Source organism: Hoplias malabaricus, chromosome 2 (assembly GCF_029633855.1).
Source record: "Hoplias malabaricus isolate fHopMal1 chromosome 2, fHopMal1.hap1, whole genome shotgun sequence".
Lineage (NCBI taxonomy): Eukaryota > Metazoa > Chordata > Actinopteri > Characiformes > Erythrinidae > Hoplias > Hoplias malabaricus.
Genome location: NC_089801.1, coordinates 75,682,560 through 75,695,301, shown reverse-complemented (window position 1 = coordinate 75,695,301; position 12,742 = coordinate 75,682,560). Strand labels below are relative to the sequence as shown.

Genomic DNA, 12,742 nt, shown 5'->3' with positions numbered 1-12,742 from the left:
TGTTTAAAAAGTGGGGGGAAGGGAGAGGAAGGAGATAACTAGAGAGGGAATGTAGACTGAGGAGAGGAAGGGAATGTGTGACAGGGAGGTCAAAATAAAATGGATAAAATGAACATGAATAAAACGGGGAGGAAATAAAAGGAGTAACAGGGTGGAATTTGGTGCCTATTAGCATTTTACAGAATGGATGATGTGAAAGGGTGTTTTGAGGTGCTGGTGAAAGAAGGGAAGATAGTAATGCCCCAGAGAATAAAATGCATGAGGAAGCATAGTGAGTGGGTTTTTTGTTTGTTGTGTATTTTGCTGGCAGGGTCATGTGACCAGGGCTTTCTCTCTAATGGCTCCATCCTATGCCTCAGCGCTTAAGAGGATTCCATTATTAAGATATCCTCTGTGAGAGAGAGAGAGAGAGAGAGAGAGAGAAGGGCACCTACGCAGCCATCAGTGGAATTGGAGGTTTAATCTGTGCAGCATGAGGTCATTTCATTCCTTCACATTCCTGTGTGTGGATTTATGTGTTTGTTTGCTTTCCAACAGTAATTCCAACAGAAAAAGTGTCATTAAGTGATTTACACAAATGCACAAGGTTAAAAATCCTAGCATCAAAGCTACGAAGTCTGCCTACATCTGACTGAAGATTTAATCTGGTTTTAAATCTAAATCATCATCCACTTTAGGGGCATAGCGCCGGTTTTGAGCCATGTCTCTTAATGCTTCCTTGATGGAGGGGATAAAAATATCTGTCTATTACTTTTATGCATGGTCTCTATTCTACAGGGTGAGCCATTTATATGGACACACTTTAATAAAATGGGAATGGTTGGTGATATTAACTTCCTGTTTGTGGCACATTAGTAAATGGAAGGGGGGAAACTTTTCAAGATGGGTGGTGACCATTGCGGCCATTTTGAAGTCGGCCATTTTGGAGCCAACTTTTGTTTTCTCAATGGGAAGAGGGTCAAGTGACACATCAAACTTATTGAGAATTCACAAGAAAAACAATGGTGTGCTTGGTTTTAACGTAACTTTATTCTTTCATGAGTTATTTACAAGTTTCTGACCACTTATAAAATGTGTTCAAAGTGCTGCCAATTGTGTTGGATTGTCAATGCAAACCTCTTCTCCCACTCTTCAACACCGCAGGAGAAATGCTAGCACAGGCTTCCAGTATCCGTAGTTTCAGGTGCTGCACATCTCGTGTCTTCACAGCATAGACAATTGCCCTCAGATGACCCCAAAGATAAAAGTCTAAGGGGGTCAGATCGGGAGACCTTGGGGGCCATTCAACTGGCCCACGACGACCAATCCACTTTCCAGGAAACTGTTCATCTAGGAATGCTTGGACCTGACACCCATAATGTGGTGGTGCACCATCTTGCTGGAAAAACTTAGGGAATGTGCCAGCTTCAGTGCATAAAGAGGAAAACACATCATCATGTAGCAATTTCGCATATCCAGTGGCCTTGAGGTTTCCATAGATGAAGAATGGCCCCACTATCTTTGTACCCCATATACCACACCATACCATCAAGATGTGCAGCACCTGTATATAGACATTTACCTATTTTGGAGTGTCAGCAACTACAGGCATAACTCTAAAAAACATATAATTTGCATACTAATAATGTTTTATAAATCTTTAAGCACTAAGGCTTTAAATTAAAGTGTTGAGGTCAATTATCTAAATCAGTTATTTAACATCCTTAAACACGTTACTGTGCAAAATAGCATTAACTGCATTTGTTCAGAAAACACTACTAGGATACTATTAGAATTAATTGGTTGGCAGAGTGCTTGTTTGGTATCCAGTGATGCCTGGATTCCTCACACACTCTCAGTGGGTGGGACAGCCCTCCATCCCCCAATCACTCAGCAAAATGCTCAAAAATGCAAGTATGTGTTAGCTGACATAAAAGAATAATCGGTTAGTGTTCTCCTCCAAGTGTGTTGAACTCCAGTAATATGACGTCAGTGGCATTTTGAAAAAAGAAGTGTTGGCTGTCTTATGGAGGGGGACGTGTGTGTTAGTCTTCAGGAATGTGCTTGGTGGAGAGCCCTAACTACTGGGTGGAATTTGTAATCATTACAGATGAGTAGAAATCTATTAAATCTAAAAATAAATACAGCTAAAATGTATTTAGTTGGTATTTATATGCGTATCAGAGAGATACAATCCAAGCCAGATCAAGGTGTATTGTAATCACATTATGATGCATTATAATCACACTAATAATAATGAATTCATTTTTTTCGTCTTTCTGCAGCCAGGTGTAATGGACTTTTTGGAACAGGGACCTGAAAGGAGGAACGTCTCAAACACACGAGTTCAATTGGTCAGTCATCTGAAAATTTACAGCATATTACTTAAACATACATATATACATATTCATATTCACTTAATTATACATTTCTAAGAGTGACATGCACATTCACAAGTGCCAAGCCTAAAAGGCACATAAAATGGCCCCACCACAGGTGTCTTCTACCTGCACCTGTCATTAATCACCATTTCACTGTCATTAAATATGTATCTTGTTGTGTAAAGTGAGGAGGAAAACTGTTTTTTACCCTGAGGAAACAGCAGTGCTATACAAGGTTCGTCCAGATATTAGGATTCATCATTAAGAGTGTTAGTATTTGACCAGTTGTCTTGCGATGAAAGGTCACTGTTTATTTTTTCATTTCTTTTTTTCCACTCCTTTCATTTTCCTGATGTATACCTTCCAAGTAAGTGTTTCTTTTCTAGAAGTCTTTCTAATCTCCTGTCTGTGGGCACATAAGTCAATCTTCCACAAGATTAAATCCACTGACTGGTGAAAATTGGCATCTTTCAAAAGGTGGTATATACTACAGAGCAAGTTAATATGAAGTTATTGAAGTTTATGTGATGGAAGCAGGAAAAATGGGCAAGCCTAATGATCTGAGCAAAAATCACAAGAGCCAAATTATGGTTGTCGTAATAATTTGGTCAGAGCTTCTCCAAAATGGCAGGCCATGTAGGGTGTTAAAATCTGGGCTTGACATGACTTTTTCCTGTTTCCACGCTTGATTTTACACTTGCTGCCTAATATATCCCACGCCTTGACGGTTGCCACTGGAAGACCATCAATATCATTAAACTCACCTGTCATTGGGTTTAATCTTGTGGCTAATTTTTGAACAATTATTTTTCAGACATAAACACAGGCACAGGAGTGTTACTAAAACAAATAGTAACATGTTGTTTTTCTGCTGAATTTTAGAAAAGAATGTCGAATTCTACAAGAAAGAGGTAACTACATTTTAAGAATTTTTTTTATTGGTGGGATATTTCATACTTTATGATAACTTTATGTTCCCCTATTTAAATATTTGCCAGCATACTGGACTCTAGTATATGTTTTAAAGAATTTACTATAATTAATCACGTTATTTGGTGTAATTGCAGTAATCCCTCGCTACTTCGCTGGTTTTTTCAAGGGGGCTTATGGCCGCTATATTGCCTAAAAATATCATTTTCTTATGGTGTGTAAATTAAAAGTATTTTTTAAAATTATTATTTACATGTATTAGACTGGGCCTGTAGGTGACAAAATATATTATTTACAGGTGTTTCTTAAGTACAGTACATGTATTGTTCATGTCCACATCCGAGTGAAATGCTAAATCACAGCTTAGGAATGACTCTATTAATGAAACTGGTGGGATATCACATGTAGTTCCAGCTGAAGAACATTATAGAACGACTGTTTAATGCAAAGGGTGGGTTGTTAACAGTAACAGGGAGGGTTTTAAAAGTCCAAATACTCGTTAAATACATAAAAAAATATCTTTCCTCTACTTCGTGGAAATTCGTTTTTCGCGGGTGGTCTTGGAACACATCCTCCACGAAAAACGAGGGATCACTGTAATCATGATTAGTTGCAATTGCTTTGTTTGCTCAGATTTAAATCCATCTTGGATTTAAAAAGCTGTGTATATTGCTACAGGTATAAATATATACCAACACTTCTGTGTTGTTGATTTTCTATATGTATATTCTGATACATTTTAGTTGATGTTTATTTACTGAATTTACCATTAAAATGTAACATTAAATGTAACTGAGTTCCAATAAAAGTATAATGAAATATACATTGTTTCATAACTTTTACACACTTTGATCCAGAAAGAGTTTTCATATGACTGTGTAAAATATATGTAAATACATTGTGTGTGTGTGTGTGTGTGTGTGTGTGTGTGTGTGTGTGTTGAATGGTAAACCTTAGATTGAGCAAAACAGAAGAGGTCTGGGGAGAAATCGAGTCAAGTCCTCTATCTGTCTGGAAAGGTGCTTCAAGTCAATAAAGTTTTTTATGTGTATTTGTTGTGTGTGGCTACGCAAGTCTGTTGTGATCTGATATCTCAGTGAGTCTGAGTGTGGATAATGGCTTTCTTTTAATTAGCATTTTTCAAACACACCAGTAGTAGCCTTAGGGTGATTTAATGCTCTAAAAATGTTTTTTTGTCTTTAAACCTTGTGTTTGTGTGTGTAGTTTTGTTAAGCACTGTGAACAGTATCAGGATCATGACCCCATAATGCAAGGATGCCTTCCTAGCAACCCTTGGATAACAGACGACATAATGTTCTGGAACATGAATTCTGAAATGTAAGTTACAACATTTATATTAATAATAGTGTATTTTCTAAGTGAAAACCTGTTGAGATCATGTACAGACAATGCAATTAAATAGTCATTTTGCTAATGTTTTTTTCTCTGTTACATTCAGCATAAGAAGAGTAACAGTGTGTTAGAATGTTCAGAAGTATTTTCTCTGTAGATGTCTGACTTAGAAGTTCAATAAAACATGTACAATAGTAATCAGATTTGTGGTAGTACTTATATTGCTTTGTAAGTGTTTTAAAGGGGACATATTATTCCTCTTTTTAAACAAGTTAGAATATATCAATGGGCTATACAAAACATGTTCATGAAGTTCTTTGCACAAAATCACTCTCACATAAAGAGATCTCACCGGCTCTATTTTTGCCAGTTTCAGTCCATTTCAGAATCAGCCATTTAAGGGCTCTGTCACTTTTATGCAAAAAGGCTGTTGCCTGGCCATGCCCCACCCAGCTATGTTTATGCAGGTGAGGGGTGATGCTAGGGTGGTTCTATGCAAATTTCCTTATTGTGAGGTCACAATAAGGGAGCCCTTCAAAAGGCTCGTAGAAGAATCCTGACAACAAAACCTTTCAACTGACTCACAAAAAACGTTTGATTGATTTTATTTGCGCTTGGAGTGTTTATAGGAGCAGTAGAAACCGAAGTGGAAATACAAAAGCACACAAAAAGTTAGTTTTGCATAATATGTCCCCTTTAAGAGAGTTTCTGACCAAATACGCTGTCACTGTGTAGGTATAATAGGTTTACATTTATCATTTATATTATCCAGTGCCTAAAATTCTTGAACAGTACTGCACATGCGAAAAAGAAACAGTAGAATGCAATGTATGACATAGTTATGTCATTTGAAAACTTTGAGATTTCAATATTTTTAAAAGACATTTGTGATCAGTTCGTGTTTTTACCCAGGATAACAATGCCAACCAAACTGCGAGTGGAGCGCTGGAGTTTCAGCTTCATGGAGCTGCTCAACGACCAGTTAGGCAGAAAAGAGCTCCTTACTTACCTGGAGAAAGAGTTCAGTGGTATACACACACACTGCACGAGAACACACACTGTCTCAAACACACATTTACAGAATGCCAAGAACATTTGTGCTATCTTTAAAATATGGTACTCCCATATTTTAAGGTTTTTATATTTTTATGACATTTAATTAATTAAAAAGTTCTGAAATGACCAGAATTATTATAAAATTATAATTAACCTCATTATAGTAGGGGATGTTCACCAATTTTTCATAATTTCTGCATTATTCAGTAACTGAGATTAATAAAATGTCATCTGAAATGATTAATTGTACAGAAACAATGGATGCTGTATGAAGTATTTTTAAGGTTAAGCAAGGACTTAATTTGAAAAAATAACTTTTAATTTGGATAATATTTTGCCTTATATAAGAAGCTCTCCATCATAAAAAAAAAAGTGCATTTCAGGCCAAAACATTAACTCACGTCTCAGGCATTATGCAGGGTACTCTCAGTCTTTTTATGGATGCTCTGTTCAGGAGGTGCTCTTTGCTTGTGCCCAATGATTCCAGATAGGCTCTGGACTTACAAGAACCCTGAAAACAAAAAAAAGGTTATAGAAAATGAATGAATGAGGCATTGAGCCTACAGAATTCTGATGCCTATCATCATTGTTACAAACAGTTCTGAAAGTTGCAGCAGGTAGGTGTCGCGGTCACACAGCTCCAGGGACCTGGAGGTTGTGGGTTCAAGTCCCGCTCCGGGTGACTGTCTGTGAGGAGTTTGGTGTGTTCTCCCTGTGTCTGCGTGGGTTTCCTCCGGGTGACTGCCTGTGAGGAGTGTGGTGTTTTCTCCCTGTGTCTGCGTGGGTTTCCTCCGGGTGACTGTCTGTGAGGAGTGTGGTGTGTTCTCCCTGTGTCTCCGTGGGTTTCCTCCGGGTGACTGTCTGTGAGAAGTGTGGTGTGTTCTCCCTGTGTCTATGTGGGTTTCCTCTGGGTGACTGTCTGTGAGGAGTGTAGTGTGTTCTCCCTGTGTCTGCGTGGGTTTCCTCCGGGTGACTGTCTGTGAGGAGTGTGATGTGTTCTCTCTGTGTCTGCGTGGGATTCCTCTGGGTGACTGTCTGTGAGGAGTGTGGTGTGTTCTCCCTGTGTCTGTGTGGGTTTCCTCTGGGTGACTGTCTGTGAGGAGTGTGGTGTGTTCTCCCTGTGTCTGTGTGGGTTTCCTCTGGGTGACTGTCTGTGAGGAGTGTGGTGTGATCTCCCTGTGTCTGTGTGGGTTTCCTCTGGGTGCTCCGGTTTCCTCCTACAGTCCAAAAACACATGTTGGTAGTAGGATTGGCGACTCAAAGTGTCCAAGTGTGAATGAAGGTGTGAGTGTTTCCCCTGCAAAGGACTGGCACCCCCTCCAGGGTGTGTTCCCGCCTTGCGCCCAGTGATTCCGGGTAGGCTCCTTACCCACCGTTACCCTGAATTGGATAAGCGGTTACCAACAATGAATGAATGAATATTGCAGGTGCACTATTCCAAAACAATCTACAGTTTTAATCATGCTAAAGATATAGGTGAAAACAGTGTTAGGAGCTTTGACAAAGGCTTTCACTGTTGTAGTATGGAGTGGATACTCAGTGACAGATATTTTAAAGTATTTTAAAATTGTAAGCTTGAAAAACAAGGTAGAAATATGCTGATTTTTGGCTTGACCCAGTGTGGCCTCTGCCTTCACTGCAGTGCTTTTAGGAGTTTGAGGGGCTCTTCTTTTCATCCCACTGCACTTTCCAAAAGCATCAATAATGTAACAGCTCCCCATGTTTCTTGTCTCTTCTGCTCCTTTCTTTCCTTTCGCCTCCCAATACCTCTCTCTGTCTTATTCCCTCTACCCCCTCTGCTCTCACCCCCCCCCCCCTGCCCCTCCTTTTGCCCCATCATCCGTTCTCCTTACTCTATTCCTGTCTTTTTCTCAGCGGAGAACTTGTACTTCTGGCAGGCTTGTGAGGAAGTGCGGCATGGAGAAGCCTCCAAAATTCCAGCAAAAGTGGATGAGGTTTACAAGTATGACATCACAGGTTTCAGATTTAAATGCATTTAAGCTGCACATAGCGATCACATTGTGGCTATTGTTATGTATGCATCCCCTGAAAAATTACATGCATCATATCTGTTTGAGTGTCATGAATAAATGCGAATAAAGCACAAAAATAAACAAGCTATTAAATAAACCTCAATTACTAAGTGTAATATACTATGTATTATAAAGCTTTCGTTCTAATTTAGTGTCAATTGTTTTCTGATTGTTTGGATTTTAAGCAATATTTATTTCCCTACCTCTCGAAGATGATAGCATTAAGAATCCCATTATTTCTATACCTTTTGTAATGTGTATATATAGAACTAAAGTGTATTGTTTTGGTGCGCTAAAAATGTATATGGTTTTATACAAGCTTTATATTGTACAGCTTTACTTTGTTTACATTGTGTTTTTGCCGGACCGCCTACTGGTTCGGCCTAGAAGAGGCATTTTCGCTTACTGAGTCCTAATGTTGAAACGCGCATGCGCAAGTAGGGACCGTTAGTTCAGCCGTATTTTACAGCGAGAACTTAAGGTGGCGCTACTACACCGTCTGTCGTTAGTTCAGCCATATTTCACGTTCTAGTTCGTGAACAAAATGTGGAACCGTTCGGCGGTGACTAAACGTCCTCTTTTTCCCGGACAAGTCCACTTTTTGATATTTCTAAATCGGCAAAAAATTTTCATAAGCCCTAAATCCTTCATTGAAGTGTTCACTTTGATGACGTTGTTGAATGGTGAGCAGAAGGCGCGAGGGTTGAAGTGTTCAAGGGGTCAGAGAGTTGAGAGCTGAAATGGACCATACACCAGGTCCGCCGTCCACCGCGGTAAACAGCTCAGTGTTTTAAATAGTGTGACCAGACGTCCTCTTTTACCCGGACATGTCCTCTTTTTTAGACTTAAAAAAATGTCAGGACGGAATTTCACAAACGTCCGGGATTTTGTTTTTCTAGAGTTTACATAGAACTTCGAGAAGCGTTTTGTTCACAAACTAGTCCCGCCCTCCCCTACTCCGATTGGTTCGCTTGAGTGAGAAGGGGGCGTGGTGAAGTAGTCTAGAATCTTCTGATTGGACGGTCTGACTGTAGAGCTACCGTTATTGGTCGATAACCTTCTCTGTAAACATTTAATTGGTCAGTCTGCACGTCAGTAGTCATTGTTTACGTCAGTCAAAGCTCATGTACCCACCCTCATCTCGAGCAGCTATGCTGAAACGTAAATGTAAACTCCCGGGTGAATTAAAAAAAGAAATGCCCATGTTTTCCCATGTGTAGCAAATAAAGGTGTAAAGGACCTAAAAGCACACATAGGTTCAGCTAAACACACAACGGAAGCGAGGGGTGAGAACTCATCACATTTTTAAATACCGCGGTATATGGTTTTATCATTGTACCGCTCAACCCTAGTGACAATGGCTATATGGCTAATGGCGGTCCGGCTAAACTAGGATTGCCTAGTTTTTCTTTGCTCTTGTTTCTCTATGTGCACACCTTTTTTCTTTGGCTTGCAATAGTTAAGCATTTTTTTTATCTAGGTGCTTCTTTTTTTAGGCAGTTTCTTGCACCTGGAGCCAGTCGCTGGGTGAATATTGACAGTAAGACGATGGAGAAAACTTTAGAGGGAATAAAACATCCTCATCGTTTTGTTTTGGATGATGCACAAATGCACATTTACTTTCTCATGAAAAAGGTGAGATATGAAATGGATACTCCAACTTTCTGTATAAAATTTGATCTGTATTGTTACTCTAATTATGGATAGTATCATAGGCTTATAAAAGCATACATCGTTTATACAAACTTGCAAAATATTAATACTGTAAAAAGAAAAGACTAATTGGTCAACGTGAATCGGGTGCTGGTATGGTTATGACATCTGGGTTGGTGAATACGGTTATGAAGGGTTGGTGGGTGTGGTTAGTTTAGAGGAAAAGAAACTACCTGCTGAATTAGAAATGAGAGAAAAACATCAAAAGCCTAAAGAATTGTGTGTCTTTTGTTTACATTACTAAAGAAAGATTTCACTTTTCACATTTTCTGGAATGTAAGAAACACTGATCAACCATAACGTTATGAGCACCACCTTGTCTCTACACTCACTGTCCATACTCTTTTAGCTCCACTGTCCATGGGAGTACTTTGTAGTACAATACATTGTTAGCCCCCATTCACCTTGTTCTTCAATGGTCAGGACACCCACAAAGAAGGTATGATTTGGGTGGTGGATCATTCTCAGTGCTGCAGTGACACTGACGTGGTGGTGGTGTGTTGGTGTGTGTTGTGCTGGTGCGAGTGGATCAGACACAGCAGTGCCGCTCGAGTTTTTAAAGCTCTAAGTGTCACTGCTGGACTGAAAATAGTCCAACAACCAAAAATGTCCAGCCAAAAGCATCCTGTGTCCACTATTGAAGGACTAGAGGATGATCAGCGCAAAATGTGCAGCACCAGAGTGGACCACAAGGTGGACCAATGAGGTAAGAGTGTCTAACAGAGTGGAGAGTGAGTGTTTAAAAACTTCAGCAGCTACTCATACCAGAACAATACACACTAACACACCACCACGTCAGTGTCACTACAGCATTGAGAATGAATAATACTCTGTGGGGGTCCTGACCATTAAAGAACAGGGTGAAAGTGGGAAAACAATGTATACAGAGCAACACATGGATGATAGTCTGTAATTATAAAACTACAGAGTGCTCCTGTGTGGTCAGTGGAGCTTAGAGTATGGACAGTGAGTGTAGAAGCGAGGAGGCAGTCATCGGTGTATAACCAAAAGAAGTATAAGGTGAAGTGGAAAGGAAAATGCCAGTTGTTTATTTACGTGGTGTCCCTAAAAACGTCCTCTTATTTAATCTTTCTTGTTTGCAGGACTCATATCCACGTTACCTGAAATCTGACCTGTACAAGAGTTTGTTAGCAAAAGCTATAGTACCACAGGAAACAAAGAAAAGGTACAAAATCTCTAACACTACTTTTCTGATGTGTGGTTAATGGTCCAGAGTAGTGCAGTGATTCCCAAACATTTATTGCAGCGCCCCCTTTTGTAGATGAGAATATTTCCGAGCCCTTACTCTAACACACGTATTTGTCTTTTGCTTCCAAACTCCATTTTAAACACTGTAATTCATACAAAACTGCATGTTCTTACAAAACAAAATAAGTGACAAATCATATTTACTGTGGAATTATTACAAGTGACATTATGTATCTCGTTTTTTGCCTTGCTGCACACCTCCATTTTGGGAACCACTGATGTAGTGCACATGTGTGTCTGTGTCTTGCAGTGTGTTCCCGTTCATGCGTCGTCAACGACATTCAAGCCCCTCTCCGGCTCTTGTCACTCAAACAGCTGAGGATAACTGAAAGGCACTACGCAACACCACCAAGACCAATGCTGGAGTTGGGTCTCGGACGTAGTCGCACACAGAAATGACCAGAATCTATTATTATATTTAATTTAGAACCATTACAGTAGTAAAAGCATATGGTTACCACCCAAAACATGTATCTCAAAATGGTAAAGCAAAAAACATCTTATATTTCAAAACATCTTTAAAAAACCTCTTTAAAAATAGGTCAAAATACATAAGAAATTTCAATTTCTGTTGGTTCATTAATTATAGTCTTTTTTATTATAAATTTATAATTTATAAAATCTAAAATGATGTGAAAATATAAATTTAATTTGAGATACATGTTTTTTGTAAGCAGAAATTATATACAGCATGGGCTTAGAACTCAAATTCTGTAATGCTACTTGCATAGCCTTGCCTAAATACAAACACTCATACAGAGCAATAGAAAGATTGCTAATTTGCACTATCCATTTATGGCCTCTCTAGGGCCCGACTGATGATTTACATTTGTTTTTTCTTCAAGATACAATACCAGATCAAGAGGCTGCTATCCGTTGTGTGTTAGACTTTTATTTTGAACTCCAGAAGGTTAGTTATACCCTGTGTCCAAAATGGCTCCCTATTCACTCTTCCCTATATTATTTGCTATATATTCCACTATGGTAGAGAACTGAATTCAGGAGGGTAGTGAATGATTTTGGACACTACTCCATGTGGGTTTTTACCAAACAAAGCAGTGAATTATGGGTAATCTGCTATCTGCTAGCATACATGGGATTTACACTACTTTTTGGGGGCCATAGAATTTTGTTGGCTTTTTTAATTAAGTTGTATATTTCTTACTTTTTCTTGTTACTTTAAAGGACAATATTTCGTTTAGCATTTTGTGATTTGTACCCAATTTTCTCCCTATTTAAGCACTGCATGTTCCACACACTAGCTAGGATTCACATGTTGGGAGATGAAAGCTAGAACTGAGACATATGTAGCCAGCCTCCACAGCAATGCCATTGGACTTCTTGGTACAACTAGTGGAGAACACTAACAGCCAAGTTTCTTAATGTGGCACAACTCTAAGGATTTACTCTATTGTCAGAAGGTTTTGTTCTCAAAATATTTGTAGCCAATTATTAGCATGTTCTCAATAATATTTGCACATACCTTTAGAATACCTGGGTGGTCAGGAATCAGTGATATATCAATCAGGCGCTACACTTGTGTCTGGGTACACGGGTATATATCATTTTGTGTAGTAGGTAATTGTAGCTAAGATACAGCAATAATACCATTCATTAGCCACAAATATTGATCAATTTCTCTTATATTTTACTGTTCCTCATAGTTTATTTTGTATGTATTTTAGATCATCCTTATTGATATTATGTATTATCATGCCATCTTCTTTTAAATATTTTCACTTTACTGTAATATTGTTTTGAATCTAAAATTAGCTTCGTTTGTTAGAAATAAACAGTTAAGCCTAGGTTATTCATACTCATACCAAATTATGGTTCCATTCAAATTCTGGAGTTTTCTGACTGGAATTTAAGTAACAGAAGTTACTAAGTAACATAAGACAGTAAAATATTGTGCTTTCATTCCCAAGAACACCATCATCATGGTCAAGTGTGGTGGGAACCTATTGCCTTGGGGGAGTTTTGTTTTATTTATTTATTTATTTTCAGCCAGTGGGCCAGGCAACCTTA

General features: G+C 38.8%; 1 protein-coding gene across 1 annotated transcript in view; it reads left to right on the top strand.

Moving 5' to 3' along the window:
- The window catches only part of rgs11 (regulator of G protein signaling 11), a 34,434-nt gene extending 23,337 nt beyond the window's left edge, over positions 1-11,097 (top strand). Inside the window, 9 exon segments of the mRNA XM_066655813.1 lie at positions 2,265-2,333; positions 3,248-3,271; positions 4,248-4,309; positions 4,515-4,628; positions 5,556-5,671; positions 7,575-7,662; positions 9,229-9,367; positions 10,549-10,631; positions 10,965-11,097. Coding sequence (XP_066511910.1) covers positions 2,265-2,333; positions 3,248-3,271; positions 4,248-4,309; positions 4,515-4,628; positions 5,556-5,671; positions 7,575-7,662; positions 9,229-9,367; positions 10,549-10,631; positions 10,965-11,097 — 828 coding nt within the window.
- Positions 11,098-12,742: the final 1,645 nt, after the last annotated feature.